The sequence below is a fragment of the Protopterus annectens genome, chromosome 7.part0 (genome assembly GCF_019279795.1).
Source record: "Protopterus annectens isolate FY-2018-M chromosome 7.part0, PAN1.0, whole genome shotgun sequence".
Classification (NCBI taxonomy): Eukaryota; Metazoa; Chordata; order Ceratodontiformes; family Protopteridae; genus Protopterus; species Protopterus annectens.
The window spans coordinates 75,391,405-75,416,064 of NC_056739.1; the positions used below are offsets into that span (position 1 = coordinate 75,391,405).

Genomic DNA, 24,660 nt, shown 5'->3' on the forward strand with positions numbered 1-24,660 from the left:
CTTATTACCAAACAAACAATCGGTCCTGCTGCAAAGGGGCATCCAACAGTTTTGCTTAAACATGATCAGGCAGAGGTTGCTCCTTAAGCCAAGCATGCCTTCTAAGCACAGACCCATTAACAGCAACCCTGCAAGAGGCCTCTAAAGAATCAAAACCACATTGCAAAGTATGTTTTCCAACTTGTTCAGATGAATGCAATAAATCATGTAAATCTTTATTTTCCACACAGTCAGGAATCAACATCATTTTCTGTTTAAGGAGCCCCATGATATGCTGTTAATATTTTAGCATATGGAATTGACAATTTAAAGCCCTGATTGCTAAGGTTGCAGAAGTATAAACCTTTTTACCCCATCTATCCAGTGCCCTGGAGTCTCTATCAGGAGGAGTAGGATTTTTAGCAGTGGAAGCCTTAATGCCTCTGGGCCCCCTGAGAAATGGTTTCAGGGTCCGCAACAGGATTTTTGAAAAGGAATTGGTAGGACTCAGGAACCCTGTAGTACCCGTCTGGTTTACTAGGGGTTGGAGGCAAGGAATCAGGGGCCATACCGGATTCTGAAAACACAATCAACAATGTCTAGTACAGGAGGTATAGGCAAAGGCCTATGCTGAGGAAGAAGGAAATCCCCAAGCCTCTTTTTGAATTCAGAAAAATCCTGACTTTCCCAGTGGAAATGCTCCCTTAAGGCATGTAAAGTTTCCCCAAAATAAAAATCCTCAGGTTGAGAAGCAGGAGGAATGGAATCCTCTGCATCAGAGTCCTCATAAGTAGGTATGGACAAATCCAGATCATTAGAAGAGTCAGAAGAAATAGAGTCCTACTCAGAAGATTCATAGTCTAGTTCAACCCTAGGCATCTTAGAGGGGGGGGGGGGGTTGACTACCCCTGATTAGAGTAATTAAATCTTCAGCCATTTTGATCATTTGTTTTTTAGGCATAGGGGCCTGAACATGTGGTCTGGGCATTGTTTTTTTTTTTTTAGACATAGATCGAGAGTTAGGCTTTAGTATTGAAGTTCGAGTCGGTTTAAAATGCAAGTCTGTAGGCCTGAATACACCCTCAGAAGCTGGTGCCTGCACAGCGGCTCCAGACCCATCCAAGGTAGAGACATCCGCGGGTTCCACATGTGAAGCATCTCGCAGCATACCAGACTCCGAATGGGTCTCAGTAGAGGCCTGCGAATCAGAAGTAGTGGGTATCAGGTGCTGCAAAAGTGCCTCACTGAATACCAGCGAACTGTCGAATGGCTTAGGAGAAGCGCTGTCGGCAGTTTTGGACCTCAACGGCCTGTCTCTGTCTTTCTTTGCACTTTTTCGGTATTCCGGTAGTCAGATGGCTAACAAATGTAATTTCTGGATAATTAAACCAAGAACCAAAATATTTAGAAGCAAAAAAGTACCGACAACAGATAGTGCGCTGATTAAATAAAGCACAAAACCGACAGCAAGGTACGTCGTGGTCAGGGCCTAGGCAAGGAATACAGTACAAATGAAAATCCTTATGAGGTATTTGCTTCCCACAAGTAATACAATTATTAACTTTTACTGACATCAGTAAGGAGCAAGAAAAGGTTTCCCCAATGTGGTACTTAGCTTTTAGTTGAAGACTTTGGTTCTGAAACTCGAAAACGAAAATTTCAGGAGTCGGCCTACCGGCACTTGCGATCTGCTTCTGCTTCGGGCACCGCGCGGCAAGAAAGACTGATGTAAATGGTGTCAGCTGCATGTTTTATACCCCTGACGACCTGACGTCATGGAAGAAGGGACAGCAACCGATGCAGGACCCAAGACTTTGTTAATCAGGCCGACTGAGGGCAACCTGCCAGCAGATTACCCTAAATGTAATGACTGCAACAGTGAAATACGAAAAACATCTAGGCTGGACAAGGAGCAGGTTACAGTTAGCTGCCTGTCGGGCGCCAGGATTTGCCACATAACACAAGCACTCGAGTCGCTCCAGAACAAGTACAAATACGACTCTGCCATTGTCCATGTTGGTGTGAATGACCAGAGATGTACCTCCCTGGACTACATGAAAAGAGACATGGAAGAGCTCTCTGATCACGTAGCCCAGGCTGGTATGACCATGAACCAGAGTAGCATCCTGCCCTTACCAAGAATGATGCCACAGTATAAAGAAAAATGATCAATTTCAACAACTGGCTAAGTTTCTGGTGTCATTCAAAGTGGATCCAGTATCTGTCCACCTGGGATGACATGCTCGACAAGCCACCTTGCTTTGCAAGAGATGGCTTGCACCTGTCACCCTTAGGCTTTCGAATACTGGCCAAAGCTTTTGCCCCCCCATAGTGCCTTTTTTAAGGCAAGGCTCAAAAGACAAACCCACCACCGTAAATAGCAAAAGTAACCAAAAACTGAGGGTAATGCTACTCAAAGCCAGAAATCTAAACTTCAAAATGCATGCACTTGAGGCACTCCTCAGTATGGAAAAAGTACAGTTTTGTACCTACCATAAATGTAGATGTTCGAGGATCCACATTGCTGCAGTCCTAACCATTGGGTAGTCCGCTGTCCAGTCGGCCCGAATACCAAAGTATATGGCTGACGTCGGTCAAGGCGCATTAGACTGATGTCAGGACGTCAGGGTACTAATGCGCATGACCGACGTCATATCCTCAGTCTTTTCTTGCCCCAGATGTCAGAAGATCCTAAAAAGACAAGGCCCACACCAAAAACACCAAAAGCCCTGCACCAAACATATGTACAATATATACAAGATTACAAGAATATAGCCTAACCCACACCACCACCCCTAAACACAGAGGGGAAGGAGGGAGGGTAAATTGACTGCAGCAATGTGGATCCTCGAACATCTACATTTATGGTAGGTACAAAACTGTACTATGTTCTTCATTCCACATTGCTGCAGTCCTAACCATGGGGTAGAATCCCAAAGCAGAGGTAAGGGAGGCTGGCAAATCATAAGGAAGCAGGAGCTGTCAACATGCCTTGCAAAATAGCTGTGGCAAAACCAGCCCTAGATTTAGAGTAGAGAGGAAGGTGGTAATGCTTAGAGAAAGTATGCACTGAACTCCAAGTAGCTGCCTCCAAAATATCCTTAGTTCCCTCCCCCTTAGAAATGCTGTTGAAGTGGCAGTAGCCCTAGTGGAATGAGGCCTAATCCCAGCTGGAATCTCCTTGCCATGATGGGAATAACAAAATGAAATGCAAAACCCAATCCACTTAGAAATAGTTTGCTTAGACACAGGCTTACCCTGAGAACTCAAAGCAAAAGAAACAAACAACTGCTGAGACTGCCTGAAATCCTTAGTCCTGCTTAAATAATAACGCAACTGCCTATGTACATCTAAAGTGTGCAAAATCTTTTCCCCTTATTTTGGGGATCTGCATAGAAAGTAGGCAAATGAATAGTTTGGTTTAAAGCCACACTAGAAACCACCTTAGGCATAAAGGAAGGATTAGTACGTAATGATACCCTATCCTTATGGAAAATCTTTGAAGGCACTACTGCCATAAGGGCCTGCAATTCAGAAACCCTTCTTGCAGAAGTAATAGCCAACAAAAAAGCAGTCTTCCATGACAAGTATTTCAATTCAGCAGTAGCCGCAGGCTCAAAAGGTTGTAGAGTAAGTTTCTCCAACACAAAATTGAGATCCCAAGCAGGAGTAGGAGCTCTACGTGGGGTCTTATATTCTTTGCCCCTCTAAGAAACTGCTTGAACAAAGGATGCGAAAACAATGGTGGGTCACAATCATAGTGAGCTGAAATTGCTGCAGCATGAAGTTTAATGGAAGAGAAAGACAAACCTTTGTCCAGTAACTCAGTAAGATATTGAAGAGCCACACTCAAATTAGGCTCAGAAATCTCCAAATTCTTTGCTGCACTCCAAAATAAAAATCTCTTCCATTTGTCTGCGTACACTTTCCTTGTACTAGGTCTTCTGGCTTCCATAATCACATTTAAAACTTGTTGAGGAAGTTGAGACCTGCTGTGTTTCAAAACAGAATATGCCAGGCTGTTAGATGAAGAGAGTGAAGCTTGACATTGAGCAGATGACCGTCCTTCTGAGATAACAGATGTGGAATCAAAGGTAAGGGCCATGGAGGCTTCCTTACCAGACTCCTTAGTAGTGGGTACCAGTGTTGCCGAGGCCAATCTGGAGCTATTAAAATCATCCTTGGCTTGTCTTGTCTGACCTTTAGTAGCACCTTTGGGAGAAGAGGCAGAGGTGGAAAGGCATACACATGAAGATTTTTCCAACTGAAAGAAAGAGCATCCACTTTCCAAGCTGTGTGATGAAACCCTTTGTGCAAAACTTTGGCAGCTGGTGGTTTAGTGGAGAAGCGAACAGATCTATGTCTGGAGTTCCCCATGACACTGTCAATTTCTGAAATACATGAAGATCCAGTTTCCACTCGTGGGGATCCATGATTTGTCTGCTTAACACATCTGCTAAGGAGTTCTGTGCTCCCGGCAGAAACCTTGCCTGAAGAGTTAGTTGCAAGCTGAGCGCAGTCTCCCATAAAATCATTGCTTGCCTGCATAGGGGATAAGAATGTGTTCCCCTTGTTTGTTGATGTACCACATGACAGTTGTGTTGTCTGTTAGAATCAACACCTGCCCTGGAAGAAGTAACTCCTTGAAAGCCATTAATGCAAACTGGACTGCTAACATCTCCTTCATGTTGATATGTAGATGCTGTAGTCTGGCAGGCCACTTGTCTTGTATCCACTTTCCATTTAGATGAGCTCCCCAAGCAATGTCCGAGGCATCTGTCGTTAAAATCTGACTCGCCTCTGGCCGGGTCACAGAGAGTCCCTTGTTTAGGTGACATTCCTGAGCCCACCACAAAAATTCTTTTGAATGCAAGGTATTACTTGAATGACAGTGTCCAAATCCTGGCAGTGCTGTGTCCATACATTTTGAGATACCATTGCAGCTTCCTCATATGCAGTTTGGCATTGGGAAGCACCAGAATACAAGATGCCATGAACCCTAAGGCTTGAAGGACTGTCCTTGCAGTCAGCCCGGACTGAAGAGATAGTTGATGGAAGTAACTGGAAAGATTCTTTTGTTTGTCCGGGGTTAAAAAGGCCATCTGGGCTGCTGTATTCAGTCTCACACCCAGAAAGCACATGTCTTGAGAGGGTACTAGACTGGACTTTATTTCGCTCACAGAATACCCTAGGCATCTTAGCACTGCTATGACATATTCCAAATGCTGTAGAAGGTCTTCCTTTTCTTGAGCCAGAATCAGGCAGTCGTCCAAGTAAGGATAGATTTGAATTCCTTTTAGCCTGAAGTAAGCTATCACTGGAGCCAGAACCTTTGTGAATACTCTGGCGCAGTAGATAAGCCAAAAGGCAATGCAGAGAACTGATAATGAGAATTTCCAGCTCGAAAACGCAGATACTTTCTGCAACTTAGTCTTATAGGCACATGAAGGTAAGCTTCCTTGAGATCTAAAGTTACCATCCAGTGATCTTTGCCCAGCAGAGGTAAAAGTTGTTGTAACGTCAACATTTTGAACTTGGGAATGTCCAGATAAGTGTTGAGGATAGATAAATCCAAAATTGGTCTCCACGTGTTCCCCTTCTTTGGTACTAGGAACAGGCGAGAATAAAATCCTAGGCCCCTTTCTGGTACAGGGACTGGCTGAATGGCCCCTATTTGGAGTAACAAAGAAATTTGCTCGTGAGCCTCTTTCCTTTGTGGAGGAGGAACGTCTGGCATGCCTTTGAAAGGGGCAAGGTATGGAAATAAAACCTGTAACCGTGGTGAATGATATCCAAAACCCATCTGTCTTGAGTAATTAAATCCCAATTTTCTTTGAAAAGAGACAGTCTTCCTCCCAAGGGGCTGCCAGGCGAGAATGTACTGGCAGCTGAAAAGGCAGGTCATTGGGTCTGTTTACGAAAGGACTGACCCCTGCCCTCACCAGAAATCTGAGCAGGAGAACTCCTTGTTCTAGGCCTAAAAGAACCTTGAGCTCTGCCCCTACCACGTCTAGACCTACCCCTAGACTGGGAATCATAAGCAGGATATGTCCATCCCTTAGTAGGCCAATTTCTGCTAAACTTGGAGGTTGCACCTGCAAAAAATCTTTAACAGTCTGCATAGACTTAGCCTTGTCCTCCATTTTCTTTAAAACTGCTTCCACAGGCGAACCAAACAACACATCAGACTGTAAAGGAGCATCCAAAATCCTTGTCTTAACATGCTCAGCTAAATTCTGATCCCTCAACCAGGCGTGCTCATGAACAACAGAACCAGTGGCAGCCACCCTCGAGGAGGCCTGCACAGCATCAAAACCACATTGCAAGGAATGCTTACCCACTTGTTCAGACACATGAACTAAATCCTGCAACTCTTTACACTCAATACCTTCCGCCAGAGCATCCACCTTAGATTTCAATTGTGAAAGGAGATAATTCTGATATTTTAGCATGTGAAACTGACAATTCAACGCCCTCATGGCTAAAGTGGAAGAAGTATACACTTTCTTTCCCCATCTATCCAAAGCCCTTGCCTCTTTATCAGGAGGAACAGGATTTTTAACAACAGAGGCCTTAACACCTTTAGGCCCCTGAGAAACAGTTTCCGGGTCTGCCCTAGGACTCTTAAAAAGATACTTATGAGCTTCAGGCACCCTATAGTACCTATCAGGTTTAACAGGGGCAGGAGGCAAAGAATCAGGGTTCAGGGAAGCCTCTGCAAAAACATCTTCCACCACATTCAAAACAGGAGGTATAGCTAAGGGCCTATGCTGGGGTAAAACAAGAATTCCCTAAGCCTCTTCCTGGAATCAGAGAAATCTTGGCCTTCCCATTTAAAATGCTCCCTCATGTAATGCAGAGTCTCTGAAAATGAAAAATCCTCAGGAGAAGAAGCTGAAGGAGTGGAATCATCCACATCAGAATCAGAATAAGGAGGATACTCCTGCAAGTCTTCAGTCAAGACTCAGAAGCCTCTGAACACTGCTCAAAACTCTCAAACTCAGGCTCCACCCTAGGCCTCTTATCAGGAGGGGGCATAGAACCCCTAATCATAGTAATCAAATCCTCTGCCATTTTAAGCATATGTTTCTTAGGCACAGAACCTGAAGTGCTAGGAGAAGCCCCCACTGAAGCTAAACCTGGCCTACCTCTCAAAGAAGTCTTGGAAACAGAAGGAGAGGCTCGAACCACCTTAGGAAGAGAGGGAAGTACAGCTACCTGAGAAGACCCCTCAGCCTGGCCTACCTCCTGAGAGGGCACATCCTGTAACAGTAAAGTCTCTGCCTGAGACTCCAAAGAAACTCCTGGCAAAACCTCCGGCTCCACTGAGCCTTCTAAAGAACCGGCGTCCGGGACTGCCGGTTCTTCAACTCTAGGCTTTGCTGCTTTGTCCTTGCGCTTTTTGGACGAAGCGGGCGTCGGAGCATCCGACGGCATTTTATAATTACAACGCTTCCCAAACACTAACCTGGCACAGTCTAACCTTCTCTTACTAGTGCGTTTGTTAAATCTAGCACAAGAGCGGCATCCAACAACGTCGTGCTCAGGCCCTAAACAAGGTATACACAAAGTATGGTAATCCCTATGAGGTATCTGTTTCCCACAAGAAATACAGTTATTCACTTTTTCTGACATCCGGTTAAATACTGAGGCAAGAAAACCAAAATGTTCCCCCACGGGGTATTTAGCCAACTTTGATTCGGTCTGAAACTCCGACTTCAGAAAATTTCAGAACGCCAACCTGCACTCGCAAAACTGCTTCTGCATCGGACCATGCGGCAAAAAAGACTGAGGATATGACGTCGGTCATGCGCATTAGTACCCTGACGTCCTGACATCAGTCTAATGCGCCTTGACCGACGTCAGCCATATACTTTGGTATTCGGGCCGACTGGACAGCGGACTACCCAATGGTTAGGACTGCAGCAATGTGGAATGAAGAACATCATAGATATCTGTGCAGTAACGGAAACCTGGTTTAAGGCTCCAGAGAGCAACCCAGCACTACCAGGCTATAACTCGTACCATACTTTTCGGCCACAGAACCCAGACTGAAACACAAAAGGCAGGGGTGCATCCATACTCATCAAGGATACCCACATCTCCAAGTTAGTGGCACAGCACAAATGCCTCAGAGATTATCCATGTGCAACTAACGGCAGGCAAAACTGAAATTCAAATTGTAGCTTGCTACAGATCACCCACCATGAGCCAGGACCCCCATTCCGCATTTCTGGAGACACTGGAAAATATGAAGGTCCTATCAAACGCCCTAATATTGGGTGATTTCAATTACCCAAACATTCACTGAGAGAACTACTCAAGTACTAACTCCCTTGCCCAATGCTTCCTAGAATTTATAAACTCGAACGCCCTGGATCAACTGGCAAACATCCCCACCAGAAGTGACAACATATTGGACCTGGTCATAACCAACATGGGTGACCTGTGTTCTACACTGGAGGTCAACCCCTCGCTGGTTAGATCAGACCATAGACTAATCACTCTGGATATCCACATTCCGCCCCCACCCCCAATCAAGGAAACCATTGTGAAAAACCTTTCAAAAGCAAACTTCATGTTACTTAAGACAGAGGTGGAAAGGTTCACAGCACTCATGCTAAAGGACAACGCTGTCCAAGCAGCTGAATCCCTTACAAAGGTACTCTATGAGCACCTGCAAGAATGCATGGATCGTGCTATCCCAAGCAAAACCAAGACTCACTCCTCCAAGAAAAGGAAGCCAGTCTGGTGGACCCCCGCCATAACCAAGCTATACAATAGGAGGAGGAAACTAGTACAGAAAAAGAGTAAAATCCCAAGAAGGAAAGACATCCCTGATCAGTATCAACAAGAAACTACAATCCCTCATAAAATCATCTAAGGCTAGCTTCGAAAGAAAAATTGCCAAGGACTCCAAAGATCACCACAAAGCGTTCTTTAGCTATGTCAAGAACCTAAGTGGAAACTCTCAGATCTGCTCTGAGCTGGTGCTGAATGGCATAAAATACACTGAACCGACTGATATTGCCAACATTCTGGCAGACAGGTTTAGTGCAAACTTACCCCCCCCCCTCACTCCCTAAAGGGCCCATAACCATACCAGAAGAATGTCGAGCCCCGGCAATCACTGACAGGTTAAAACAGCCCTATCCAAAGCCAAAAATACAGCTTCAATGGGACCGGATGGGGTCCCAGGCTGCGTCTTACACAAGCTCCAAAATGAACTAATCCCTCACCTAAACACACTGTTCAAACTCAGCCTCTCTACAGGCTACGTACCCATAGAGTGGTGTACAGCTACAGTTATCCCGCTCCACAAAGGTGGAGCCACAATGGACCCCGGGAACTATCGCCCTATAAGCCTGACTAGCCTGGTCTGCAAGGCTATGGAGCACATCATCATGGAACTCATTAACAGAGACATTGTGAACCTCCAAACAATGGACCCTACCCAAGTTGGCTTTGTTAAGGGCAGATCATGCCTCTTAAACCTGGTGGACTTCTTTGAGACAGTTACCAAGGCTTTAGACGAGGGAAAGGAGGTCCACACAGCCTACCTATACCTCGCAAAGGCTTTCGACACCATTCCCCATTCTGGTATTATAGACAAGCCCACCAGCATGAACATAAACCCCTACATCACGAGGTGGGTTGCCAATTGGCTCACGGATAGAACCCACACGGTGAGAAGTTGCAGGCTCTAGGTCAGACTCTAAACCAGTTACAAGTGGCGTCCCCCAGGGCTCAGTCCTAGGACCCCTCCTGTTCGGTATATACTTCTCAGAGGTACAGGCAAGCACAGGAGGACTACGGCTGACCAGGTTTGCAGACGACTGCAAACTGGGAGCCATAACGGACTCTCCGGCTGATACAGACATCCTCCAGAAGGGTCTCACTGAGACGGATACCTGGTGTCAAAATCATGACCTCAAGCTAAATGCCAAAAAGTGCATAGTCATCCCCTTTGAGGGGAACAAAGTAGCTGCGAACTACAACATACGTGGTAGTCCCCTAAATACAGAAAATGTAATAAGGGACCTGAGGACCCAAGTAGATAGTCATCTCTCCTTTGATAATCATATTGCCAAGGTGGTTAGAAAACCCTTCTCTGTGGCCCACCTAATCACAAAAGGGTTTGCATCTAGAACAAGAGAGGTTATTGTGCTCCTCTACTCATCACTCATTAGACCCATCATAGAGTACAATGCCCCATTTGGGATGTACCTTACAAGACACCTGCAACAGCTGAAGTCCACAGAAGTACCGCACCAACAGGATTACTGCCTCAAGCAGATGCCCTATGCAGCACGACTGAAGAAACTCCAGATGTACTTGGTTGCATACAGCTTACTCAGAGGTGATCTCTGCCTGACCTACAAGGCCCATATCCAACCCAGAATTGATGGACATGCTCCACCTAAAAAAAAAAACAAAAAAAAAAACAAAGAAATCCCCAAGAGCAACACTCTCCAGGGATCTAAACCTCACCACAACGATAAAGAGGACGTGCTGGAGGGATAGATTCCTGTCCAAGAGACTCCCCATGCTTTGGAAAAGGATTCCAATCTACATTAGGCAGAGCCCCTCACTAACACTCAAGAGAAATCTTGACGAGTGGATGGGAAACAGAAAAATATACCCCAGGGATCACTGCAGTTGCTCTGCTGGACAGAGGCACAGGGAGCTAATCTAAGGGGGCAGCGAAAGCCAACACATTCTGGCTAGGCTTATAGATGCCCTTGGGCAGATAGCCTAGTACTTACCTATGAACCTATTGAGTCAGCTTTCCACTAAGTTAAAGGCATCCTGGGTGACTGTCTGCTTCTGGGGTAAGAATATCAGAGGAGCAGATTAAAGTGAGATCATGAGCATATAGTACAAATGATGCTTGTTGAGATGATGTGCAAAGACTTATGAAAATGTTCAAAAGAAGAGGACCCAGGATGGAGCCTTGTGGGACACCAATATTTACTGGAAGATCAGAGGAAGTCACTGAGAACCATTTTACTGGCTGATATCTGTAAGACACGTAGCTAGAAAACCATTTAATCATAGTTACACAGAGACCCAGGGCAGACATCTTTGGCAAGAGTATGTTGGTGGGGACTGTATTGAAAGCTTTGGATACATCTAAGAAGAGAGATGAGAGAAATCTGTCACTGTCGCTGGCCTTATTGATGTTATCTACAACAGATGCTAGGGCAATCATTGTACTATGAGATGGTCGAAAATCATGTTGTGTACAGGTAAGCGGTTTTACTGGAGATGATGAAGAAGTTGAAGTATACATTGTTCCAATATTTTGGAATGAGAGAGAGAGAGAGAGGGGACAAAATTGCAATGGGTCTAAAACTGGTGATTTCTTTGGAGTTTCCACTCTTATGAAGGAGAAGTATATGGAATTTCTACCAGAGGGAAGGCACATAAGATTCCTGTATGGATCTATTGATACAAAACGAAACAGGGAAAGCAACAGTCGGCAACTAACTTGAGGTTTTCTGGAGGCCGAGTGACTGTAGAAAGTGAGAATGGCTAAAATTTGTATAGTACATGTTTAATCTAGGACATACAGACCAGTTTCATTGTAAAGAGGGGGTTGTTTGATGAGGAAGGAAATACTGACTGAGGAGATTCGAGAGGAGTTTGAAGTAAAGATTGGTGTTTCAAGTGCAACACTGATCTACTTGAACATTTACAGTCATGGTAAGTATAACATCTTAACTACGTTCTTCATAGTCAATGTCACAGTACTGATTCTTAGGACTACCAAGGGTAGGCTGCCTGGTGGCACCTATGACAGCAGGTTCTGTAGAAAAGCAGTGGCAAATCCTGTCATAGCCCTGAAAGCAATGTCAAAATGGGAATGCTTGGTAAAGGTGAAGAAGGAGATCCATGTGGAAACTTAGAAAATAGCTTGGGTATGGACACCTCTAAGGAAGGCAGTAGTAGTTTCCCTGTGTCTCATGGAGTGGGAGGCTGGCATAATGGTTAAGGTGCTTACCTTAAAGATACAAGGTACAGGGATTGATTCTGACATGGGGTAATTGGCTAGGCTTAAAATGGCCCACAAGGGGAGTTAGCCTAGTAATGAACTATGAAAGCCTTGGCCTGGGCTGGTACAGACTTACCATGAATGTAAAACAAAGTAATGCAGTTGTCTATTCATTTTGAAATGGTCTGTTTGTAGACAGGTGTGCCTTCTTTTCCTTCTTCACTGGCCACTAGCAGTTGTTCTGCCCTACTTGGGAACTTTGATCTGTTTAGATAATACCTGATCCATCAGTACACATTCAGGGAATGTAGGGTTTGTTCAGCTTTACTCTGGGGGTTTGGAAAGAGCACTGATCAGTGAATGGCTTGATTCAAGGAGAGTTCTGATACTACCTTGAGAGTAAAAGAAAGGCTAGTCATAATGGCTACCCTGTGCCTGTGGGAAGCTATGCAAGGTTCTTTGCACATCAGAGCTTGAAGTTTTAAGTTGGGGCTGGCTTAGGTGACAGCTACCAACACAGTGGTCTTCCATGTGAGCACCTTTAAAAGGAGGTGAAGCTGCTGTCTCAAAAGGTGGCATGGTTAGTTTTTCTACTACATAGTAGATGTCCCAAGAAGGAACTGGGTTTCCCCTGGGATGTCTTAGATGTATAACCCCTTTTAGAATCTGTTTTAAGTGGGTGTGAGAATAACTGGGGGAAAAAGGGGGAGATGGCAGAAGCATCCACTTTAATACGGGAATAAGAAAGGCCCTGGTGAAATAACCCAGAAAAATATTCCAACGGTAGATTTGTGTCTGCTTAGGGAGGCAAGATGCATTTGGTCTGGCACCAAGAAGAAAACCTCTTCCATTTAGATAAGTATGGTTTTCTGCTAATAGGGTTTTCTTGCCTCTCTCAGGACAGACAGCACCTCAATGGAATAGTTTGCATTTCAGAGGGATTAGAATCCAATCCTCTATGACGTTAAGAGTTTTCAGATGAGGATGAATGACAGATCCTTTTAACTGAGCGAGTAGATTCATCACCACTGAAAGAATGTAGCATCTCCCTTTGCTGAGTCAAATGGAGGGAGAAACAGAATCTACATACTTAGCATAACAATAAAGCCCCGTTGTTCCTTTCCATCTGGTTCAATCAGACTTGGATCAAAGACCATCCAAATCCAAAAAACTTCAGCTCCCCAAGCTCTGCCTCCTCTGCCCGTAATGCCTGGCCCTCCTAACAGACAAACCTCAGATCAAGTTTGCCCCACAACAACAGTTGCACTGCCCAACTCCAGAAAACTCCTAACATCAAGGTTGCTCAAAACAGGAGGGGAGGAAAATTCCCAGACCTGGTTGACTAAAGGATTGAGAGAACATAAAGGAGAAGGCAGGTGGGCGGGATGATTGACCCAGACAGAAAGCGACAATATGGATCTATCATTATGTTAAGTACATACCTTTCATATTCGATGTTGACTTTCCATCTGAGTTCAACCTGTGGGACAGCATCCCCGGCCATATTATATCCTAAGAAGACACTAGGAAAGCACTTTCGGCAATATGGTGGAACCAAAGAGGCCCTAGACCTCAAGTGAACATCCAATATGTAGTAAGACAAACAGTTAAAAGGACCCACCCAAGTAGCAGCAGCACAAATGTAATCCATAGCCACTCTCGATAAAAAGGCAGTGGAGGTGGCCATGGCTCTAGTAGAATGACTCTTCAGTTTGCAGGGCAGCTTCTTTCCTTTCAGCATAAACAAAAGAAATGCAATCAGATAACCAACTAGAGAGTAACCTTGGATAGTGTTTTTTCCAAAACAGGCTTTAGAAAAGGAAACAACAGCTGGACGGACTTTCTGAAGGACTTTGCTCTATCTAAACAGAATCTGAAATTACTATGGACATGGAGATAATACAGCAAATATTCTCCTTAATTTGAAAACTCAGGGAAGACCACCAATACGTGGGTGGCCTAATTCAAACTGCTCTGTGGCCCCTTTGGGCAAAAAAGATTCTATTTTGAGGAACACCCTGTACTTTTGAAAAATCAGGTATGGAGGTACTGAGGATAAGGCCTGCAGTTCCAACACCCACTTGGCAGAAGTGATGGCCACCAAAAAGAGCATCTTCTGAGACAACTTCAAAGAAACCATTGCCAATGGTTTAAAGGGAGGTTCAGAAAGCATTTGAAGTATAAATGGCAGATCCCACAAAGGCAATTGGTGCAATAAAAAGGTTCCCTTAAGCAAAGCCTTAGAAATCTTTAGAGCTGCTACTGATGTATTGTCTCTTCCCACATGAAAATTAGAAATAGCAGCCAACTGTGCCTTAATAGTGGAAAATTAGATCCTGCATGAAATACACCACCCAGAAAATCAAGGATAGCCTCTATTAGCACTGAAAGAGAGATCCAAGCCTTTTGATTGAGCCCAAAGGTTGAAAAGCCTCCACTTGCTAGCACAGATCTCGTGAGTAGAAAGCTTCTGAGAAGAGAACAAAATATAAACCACTCTGTCTGAAAGCTTGGGATCTCTGGCCACCATGGGAACTTTATGAACCAAGCAGTTAACCTGACTGTTCAAAGATCTGGCAGGTCCAAGCCTGCTGGATGAGAAATCAGATCGGGAATGGGATCCAGAACCCATAGTGGGTACTTCAGAAGAGGCCAAAGAAAGGAACCACAGCTGTCAAGGCCAAAGCAGAGCAATAAGGATCACGGCTGCTCTGCAATTGGTAGCCTTCTGGAGAAAACTTTATTATTAATGGGTTAGGAATATACACGTGCATAAGACCTTAGGGCCAAGCATACAGAAGTGTGTCCCTGGGAAACCTTCGCAGTTGAGGAACTAATGAATATCATCTGCAGTTCTTGGTGTTGGATGGGGAAGCAAGCAGATCGCAACAAGGAGTGCTCCACCACAGAAAAATCTGAGCAGTGACCCTCAGATAGAGGCCACTCATGAGGAAGTAGAATGCTCCTATTCAGGCTGCCTGCAAAAATGCAGGACTTTCCCGGGATGAATGCTGCCATCAGAAACCAATGAGAAGAAACTGCCCATTGCAAAACCTTCATGGCTTCCTGACAAAGCAGGTATGAATGGGTTTCTCCCTTGTTTGTTCAAGTACCACATGACAAGACATATTGTCCATCAGACTGATGCATGGTGTCAAAGCCATGGTCTCGAGCTAAATGCAAAAAAATGCGTAGTAATCCCCTTTGGAAAAAACAGAGTACCCGCAAACTACAACATAGGAGGTAATCCCCTGAAATCTGAAGAAATAAGGGATTTACGGACCAAAGTAGATGGTCAGCTTTCCTTTGATAACCATGTTGCCAAAGTGGTTAGAAAATCCTTCTATGTGACCCATCTGATCACGAAAGGGTTCGCATCAAGATCTAAGGATGTAATGGTGCCCCTCTACTCTTCCCTCATCAGACCCATTATTGAGTACAATGCACCAATTGGAATGTACCTGGCTAGACATCTCCAGCAGCTGCAGAGACCACAGAGGTACCTAACCAAGAGGATTACTGGCCTCAAACAGTTGCCCTACGCAGCACGATTTGAAAAAGCTAAGACTGTTCTCTGTTGCATACTGTTTTCTCAGAGACGATCTCTGTCTATCGTACAGAGCCATGTCCAACCCAAAATTGTTGAACATGCTCCATCTTAGCAAAACCAAATCTACTCGAGCTACATGCTCTAGGGATATAAACCTCAACACAACAATGAATAGAACATGCTGGAGGGATAGATTCCCTTCGCAGAGACTTCCCTTACTATGGAACAGGGTCCCGATCTACATAAGACAGAGCCCCTCCCTATGACTCGTCAAGAGGAACCTTGATGAGTGGATGGGTAACAAAGTTCACACCGGGGATTACACCAAAAGCACTACTAGAGAGGGGCCAAGGGTACTAGCTGCTAGTACAAGGGTCTAGGGAACTACTAAAGGGGCGATGAATACTGCACGTGGCTGGGCTAATATATGCCTTCGGGCAGATAGGTTCATAGGTTGGTACTGGGCTATCAGTACTGACATCACACCCTTGGGGAAATGCCTGCAACACAAGGAGGACCATCCTCATCTACAAGATCTTGATGTGACTGGCTTGAGTTGCAGACCAGGTCCCCTGGACTTTTTTCCCTTCGAAATGTCCCCTCACTACCAGAGAAGGGAGGTATCCATCATGATTACAGCTTGACAGCAGGAAGGACAAACAGTCTTCTGGCAAAAACCAGGGAAGACTCCAATCACCACTGGATTTGATACTGGAAAATCCATCAGGTGAGTCAGGTAGGACCATTATGTCACCAGTGTCCACTGCAAAATTTTCATGTGGTACCTTGCCAGAGGGACTAGGTAAATTACCATGGCCGAGAGGCCTAAAAGTTTGAGAACCATGGTACCGGAGGTTTTCTGTAAGACAGCAAAGTGACAGTCTAAAGATGAAGGGTAGATACCCTGACTTCTGGAAGTTTGGCAATCTAAGACAAAATGTTCAAATGGCATCCAGTGAATTCCAAGTCCTGAACTGGAAGCAGATTGGACTTCTGGTTTATGGTGATCCTGAAGGACAGACACAACCGGAGTAAGGAATTCCTGGCCCTGACTAGAGATGTTCTTGTAGAGGCAGGGAGAAGCCAATCGAGGTACGGGAAGACCTGGAATCCCCACAGCCTAAACCAGGCTACCATAACTGTCATGCACTTGCTGAACACCTAGGGATAGGGCACTGGTGATGCCAAAGGATAGCACTCAAAACTCGTAAAGACAGTCTCCCAGCCAGAACTGTAAACAACTCCTGGACTGCCTCGCTAACTTTATTTGATGGTAGGCATCCTTGAAGTCAGTTGAGCACATCCAATCATCCTTCCTCAAAAAAAAAGGCAGGACCGACTACATGACAATCCAAACTTGGTCGGTTTCACAAAGTGATTTAACTTGCTCAAATCCAAGACTGAGGGTGAATCCAAAAACGGACCAGCACAATGGTAATGCAGCTAAAATAAATTTATTGTAGAAATCAATGCCATTTCTGATAAATAAATGGCTTGCAAACCAGTTTCGGCTGTGAAAAGCCTTCTTCAGTGCTAAAACACAAATATTCAAAAGTTAAACAGCTCCAACATCCTGGTATTATATAGGGAGACCCTTAAAGACATATTACAGAAAAAATGATAGTTATTTGATTATATACACGTCATGAAAAATGACTAATAAATCTTGTCAATAGAAACATAATGCCCAAATCACCAAAAATAACATGTGTACATCAGAGATTATAAATAAGATTCTGCAATATGCATAAGTAAATAGGCTGGCATATTACTGCATTTCATTTAGTCCAGGTTTGAACAAAGCCCCTAACCTGGTTATCCACATAGTTTCCATATTGTTAAGTTTATTATGCCATCCTGCTTTGAAATTCTGATGCATTTGTATTTTATCTATAATGATAAATTTAAAAAGAGCAGTTGGATGATTAATGGTGTGTTTATAAAGGGCATTGGACAAACGGTGATTTCTAATGGCACTAAGGTGTTCACTAATTCTCAATTTGAATGGTCTGGACGTCTGACCAACATAAAAGGAGGAACAGGTACATGTAGCTAGATAAATGACCCAGTCCGAACTACAGTTCCCAAAAATGTTGATCTTTTATACCTGAGATGTGTTTTTGCTTGAAAATTCCTTTGTGTTAAGAATGTATTCACAGGCACTACAATGTCCAAGGGAAACACCCCACCAAAGGGTCACCAAATAAGGTGGTTTGAACTGTTGTCGCTGGTGTACATCTCTTGTAGTGAGTTAAGCAAGAAGGTATAGTGCAACCCCTACGGTATGAGAAGGCACATTTATCTGGTAAGATGTCATTCAAAACTTCATGAGACTTAAGCATGTCCCAATGTCTGTTAATGATTTCCCTAAATCTGGATACGTTGTTCCCGAAAGTGGTTACAAACCTAATCGGCTGTACAGAATTTATTATTTCTTCATGCTTCAAATGTTGGTATTGTAATAAGCTTGGTCGTGCCATCTGCCTAGTCTGGTCAATAGTTTGAGAAATATGATTCCTTGAATATCCACGGTTGATAAGCCTATTTGACAGGTCTTGTTCACAAACTTGATGTTGTTCTTCTGATGAGCATATGCGTTTCATACGCAAAAATTGGGATTTTGGAATATTTCGGATGATGTGGCGGGGGTGAGAGCTAGATGCATGTAGCAGGGTATTATATTGAGGAAACTTACTATGTACACTAGTAGCCAATGTGTGATCTTGCAGTCTAGAAATAACATCCAAAAAGACAATCTCTTGATATTCTATATTTAGAGTGAATTGTATATCCCAAGGATTGTTATTAAGATACCTTACAAAATCAAACACATAGTCCTTATCCCCACGCCACACCATTCAACAATCATCTAGACATCTTCTCTAGATGTCCAAATCATTAATGTGCAAATTATGATGTGCATCATAAACAAATGATTGCACAAAAAATCCCATAAATAAGCCAGCATATATGGGGGCAAATGAAGCCCCCATTGCCGTACCTTTGATCTGCCAATATGGTTGTCCATCGAAGTAAAAAATGTTTTTACACAACACATAGTTAGTTTAACAAGAAAATTGTTGAAGCCAGTGGAATATCATTCCGATTTGTCCAACCAATAAGAGATCGCAGCTATGCCAGCATCATGGGGGATGCTCGTATAGAGAGATGAAACATCTAAGGTAGATATAACCACCAATCCGCTTCTAATTGTGAATCCTGAATGATATTAAGAAATTCCGTGGTGTCTTGTATCCTTGATCTTACATGAGACAGTAACGGTTTCAAATAATACATGAGGAAAGCGGATAGTGGTTCAGTGAGAGAGCCTCTCCCAGAGACAATGGGTCTACCTGGGGGGTTAGTAAAGTGTTTGTGGATTTTAGGAAAAAGATATAAATACTGGGGCATAGGTTCTACCACTTTGAGTTGTTTACAAACCTGTTTGCTGATAATACCTTCTTCTGTCGCTAGATCCAAAAAAAAGAGTCTATCGGTGCCTTAAAGTTGGGTGTAGGATCCACAACCATCTTACTATAAAAACGAGCATCAGACAACTGTCTGTAAGCCTCAGCCTTATATTTGCTGTAATCCATAACCACAATGCCACCCCCCTTGTCAGCCGGAGTAATGACAATCTCATGACTGAGTTGAAGTTCTGTTAGTGCAGATCTCTCTGCTTGAGTGAGGTTATTTGTAATAGGTTGATATCTACTAGAGAAGTGTAAATCTTTGAGGACACATTCCTTAAAAACAGAAACATGTTTATCCATGGGTGGTGAAAAATCTGATTTGCCAAATCTGAAACCAGTAGATCTTTGAGTGGAATCATGGTCTGAAAAAAATATTTTAAGATTAAGCAATCTACAAAAATCATTAACATCTTTTGACAAAATGTATTCAGAAACAGGTGAAGTGGGGACAAAATTAAGACCTTTATTTAATACTTGGTTATGTTCAGGTGATAATTCAAAGGATGAAATATTGTGTACATTATTCACTATTTCACAATCTGTTGTAATAGAACCTATAAACTGGACGTTCCCCCCTATGTTTCTTACGTCTAAAGGGTCACACTGTTTTCTCTTAGCAGCAGGGGACACCTGGTGTGAAGGTACATCATAATCTGTAGCAGAGGAAGTTTCGTCCTCTGACATACCTCTAAGGGTAGATTCTGTCCCTCTTAATATGGATCTGGGCCTCTTTCTACCACGATTGCTTTTGTTAACTCTGTCTGTGAACCTGACATTCTTAGATGTAACAAATGGTTTGCCTGTGTCGTAATCCGACAAGTCTCTGTTAAATGTGAGTTTTTCTCTTAATCAATTGTTGTTCCAAATTGGCCAGATCTTTGGCTAAATCGGAAATAAACTCCTTAAAAAATACTTTAGTTTCAAATAACTGGGCCTCAAGACACACCTTTTGAATTTCAGCTATTTGTGATTCAATGGTTCTTTCATAATAACCAAAGTATTTACAAAAAGCATTGAAGCCTGGTGTTGGGCTGAAGCCCAATCCTGTGATATTAGCTACTAGGGGTTGAAGGCGGATCCTTAGCCCCCTAGGTGTAATGTCTTTTAGTTTATAGGCCTTAAATAATTAAAAGTGCCAAATATTGGACCTTAGGGATTTCATGTTTCTCGTCAGTTTTTGAAAAACTAACCCACATTTCTGTTTGGAATCGCCTTCAATATTAAGACTAGTTGACCCCCTAGTGTTGAAGCCAAAGGCTTCCAGGTTATCTATCAGCCGATGCTCCTTGCAAGATTCCACTTAGATTCATGATAAAGCTGTTAGGCAATATGTCACAACACAATTCTTGACCCAAAACAAGCAAATGGTCTGGCAAATGTGTATATATATATATATATATATATATATATATATATATATATATATATATGTGTGTGTGTGTGTGTGTGATTGTGTACTGCGTTGACCCTAATGATTGTGGAAAATTGCCTTTGATATATATAAAAGACAGCAAATGAAACTGCATTGACCCTAATGATTGTGGAAAATTGCCTTTGATATATATAAAAGACAGCAACTGAAAATGCCCCACTATATATAGAGAAACTCTAATATGCTCAAATACTGAAGTAGTAGGTAATTCATCTCAATATAAACCAATGATTATTCATCTAGTTATAAAGGTCAAACAGTTGAATATCAGAGGTGCACATTTGTCTAAATCAACCTTTGTCATTCATATCATATATAACCAGAAGTAATTCCATATATAATTATGGTAGCCGACCGTTCGTCTCTGCTGCCATCTGTTATAGGAGTGAAGTCCGACTCAAGGGCTTGTATAAACCCAAGTGTGTATAAAGTATAACTGGACTTTTGTCCCATATAATATTGAAAATATGATTGTCAAAATCCGTAGACCAGAAAGTGCCAAATATTAACAGAGTCAATATATATAGAAATGGGGGCACAAAGTTGCCTACTTATATAGAATATGTATATATATGTATGTGTTCCACAAACGGGGCAACTGCAGTACAAAAACATATATATAAAAAATATAAAAGATGCCAGTATATTATACAAAAAAACCCATGTACTTAGGTCAAAAATGGTTTAAACAATTCTTGTGATAGCTATTAAGTTGGCTGAGAAGGCAAAACATGAATGAATATTAAACAAAACTCAATAGTTGAGAACCATATTAAAAGTGTGACCTTGAAATCCCATGTGTATCTAGATAAACCTACAAGAAGGGTAAAATGCCTTCCACAGTAAGTATAAGTGTTGGAAGACTGCTATACCAACAAATCACAGCCCCAACCAAAAATCAGGGTGATCGACTAAATAGAAATCACAAAACAGAGCTATTTTTAAAGTATAAATGATGCTGAATAAGACACTAAATAATAGCGCCTTGCATGTACATAATAACAATAGCGAATCCTTATCGAACAGAAATCCAACCCAAAAAAGTTATAAATTATAAATAGTCTTGAAACTGATGTGCCCTAACACAATGCTGACCCTAAAATTAGTAGCCTGAATTGAAAAGAGAATGAATAGTAAAAATAAATTCTCCAAACTACACTGACAACCAGTACAAAATATTATCAACACAAAAAATGCAGCGTCATTTGTCAACACCAAATTAGGCCCTTGACTAATTTAACAAATGGAATCAATGTCCCTTGTGATCGCCCAAAATTAGCCAACATATGAAATAAATCGTAACTGAGTCATAAGCTAAATGTAATACAAAGTTCAAAAATCGAACCTAAAGTCCAGTGCAAAAAATGCAATAAATATGTCCATAAATGTAATTAAGTGTCCACAGTATCTGTTAGATGGATAAATGTTGACCCTTAGTTAGCGCCCAGGATGATAAGATCCAAACAATAAAATAAAGTTCAAAACGTTGCTATGAAACCAAAGGTAATCCACAGTTCTTGTTTGATCAGAAAAAGTGTAGTAGGCCTTCGCGAAATTGTCTGTGACCTCATATTTAATCACCACGTGTCTACTATGGTGAGCAAGACATTTCATGTTGCTCACTTGATTAGCAAAGACATCCCCTCAAAAACAAGCGCAGGTATAACTCCCCTGTAACTCGACTCTAATCGGGCCTATTACAGAGTATAATGCTCCCTTTGGTATGTACCATTCCAGACACTTGCAGCAACTCGAGAGACCTCAGAGATTTCTAAGGAAAATTCAGGGTCTCCAGCATGACTTATATGAACAAACTGAAGTCACTGTTAATGCACTCTGCGACATACAGACTACTTAGACGTGACCTATGCCTGGCTTACAGGTCCATTTCTGACCCACATCTAAAGGTAATGCTGCACATCCGTAAACCAAATGGGACTAAAGTCACCCGCTTCAGAGACCCAAATCTAACCTGCAACATAAATATGACCTGCTGGAGAGACAGGTACCTCTCTCAGAGGTTGCCACTACTCTGAAATAGGCTTCCAATTCATGTCAAGCAGAGCACCTTTATGACCCTGTTTAAGCTCTGCCTGGATGACTGGATGGGGAATCGTAAATTTCTGCCAGAGATAGTCTCTGCTTCTCTCCTGGACATGGATAATCCTTGCTAGAAAGATCTGGGCATGGACATCATCTCATATCTGTATCTGGGTATAGACCTTACTTCTTATCTAGTATTACACTGGGTCTAAACAGCTAGGTTTGTAAGGAGCCTCAGGGCAACAGCCTAGTAACATGCTATGAACTGGGGACATTTTTTTAGGGGAATCTATCAAGTTGGCAGAATTTTATAATTACACACAGAATACCCTGACAGAAATGCTGTAGAAACGAGCAGTTTTAACTAAAGAAATTATTATTTTTAGCTCAGATATAGGACCTGAATTGCCTTCACAAAGCAAGGCTTTACTAAACTTAATGCTAGTGGCTGCCAAAAAAGCAATTACTAGAAAATGGAAATCAAAATCTAAACCAATCACAGCTGACATATTGGATATTACTGAAGGTAGGACATTTACAAAATAGAATGAGTAAATTGTACAGAAATAAATGGAATTTGAAGGAATAATACATGCAGAACATAAAAAAGGAGAAGCAAACTTTTAAGGAAGGCAGGAATGAGCAATTTACTGTGGGAATGAATGAAAAAGAAAACATGTATACTGCATTAAAAAATGGAAATGTTGTGGCTTGTCTTCCTTTTTATGACTGTGTACAGCCTTATCACTTTTCAAAAAGCACACGAATGATAAAGTTAAAAAATAAAAAGATTACAAGTGTGCTTTTTTTGGGGGGATTAGGCGCATGAATCGCAAATGCCAGCAAAACCATTCTCAATTGCTCCAGGAGTCATTTCAATATAACCTCCCTTCTCCCGACTATATCTGGGGTTGTATATTCACAGTAACACAGCTTAAAATATTTAAAAACTGCTAAATGATAAACATTCTCAGTAAAGCAGATAAAAATATTCATTCCGCTTCTTCTATTGGACACAAACTGCGATGCTTCTTAGAACGCTGATGTGTGCATGTTTGTGTTTGCACATTAAGTACTTATTCCTTTAAGAAGCAAAAGTCAGGAGGCTTTCTCCTGTAGGTTATGTATACATCCTGCTTAGATGACAGTAGGAAATCTATCAGCACCATTTCAAACATTGTTGCAAGCTTACTATGCCAAAAGAGGCGTACCATGGGTCCCCCACCTTCACCTTTACAAGAGCAACTCTGCTATAGTAACCAAAGGGACCATGTAAATCCATCTGCTCTCTGGACTATGTTGGGTAACACTCTTACCAACTATGGGATGTTTTTTTTGCAGCATATTTTACACATTAGCAATGCCATGCAGGAAAGAGAAAAGTCTGTGACAGGCAGTCATTCAGACTTTCAGTGAACACTAGTTACTAGCAAAACAAATTTACATACTGAAGACACAGAACTGCAAAGAGCTCATTTATACAAGCTTATAGACAGAAATTCTAACCAATGCAGCGTGTAGAAGCTGTACTGCTGCACAACGTACTACCTTACCATGTAGTAGACGTATCTCTTTCCTCTCTGTAGTACAGCTACTTCTCCAGTCTTCTTTTCTAAAATGACAGAAAATAAGCAGTTGCTAATCAATATGCATAAAAAACAACTAGGGAATATACGGGTTACACCACCATTCATCACACTTAATTTTATACACCAAAGCTCAATACAGTGTGCAACTCTGGATAAAAACTACATTAACAGTCAACTAAAAAAATCAGCAACTCTTCTTTTTACTAACAAAATAATACATCTTGAAGTCCTGATGCTAACATTTAATGCAAAAAAAGGAGTCTGGAAAAAAAACAAACGAGTTGTTCTGTCAATGACATACAGTGAAGATGTCTTAAGGTAAGACCAACCAACCAAACTGAAATATAATTAAAACAGGACTGCTCTCTCAGGTTTAACAAGTTTGAACACAGTGGAAAAAACTGGATGGTCCAGCTTTCAGTGACTGACCCATCAAATGGCATCTGGAACTTTTGCCCTCCCGTACTACTAAGTGAAATGGTGTAAAATTAATGTCCACTAAAAACATTGCCCCGGTTGAGGCTGATTTCACAGATCGAACAAGCACCAACTCTAAAAGCAATGTCTTTAGGCTTTTCCCGGTTAGGGTTCGCCACAGC

The 24,660-nt window shown here is 42.4% G+C and overlaps 1 protein-coding gene across 2 annotated transcripts in view; it reads right to left on the bottom strand.

Annotated features, from left to right (window-relative positions):
* OARD1 (O-acyl-ADP-ribose deacylase 1) overlaps positions 1–24,660 on the bottom strand; it is a 360,480-nt gene that overhangs the window by 202,732 nt on the left and 133,088 nt on the right. For both annotated transcript variants that reach the window (XM_044076493.1, XM_044076494.1), the window contains one exon: positions 24,026–24,084. In XM_044076493.1, the coding sequence (XP_043932428.1) occupies positions 24,026–24,084 (59 nt within the window). The remainder of the gene's footprint in view (positions 1–24,025; positions 24,085–24,660) is intronic.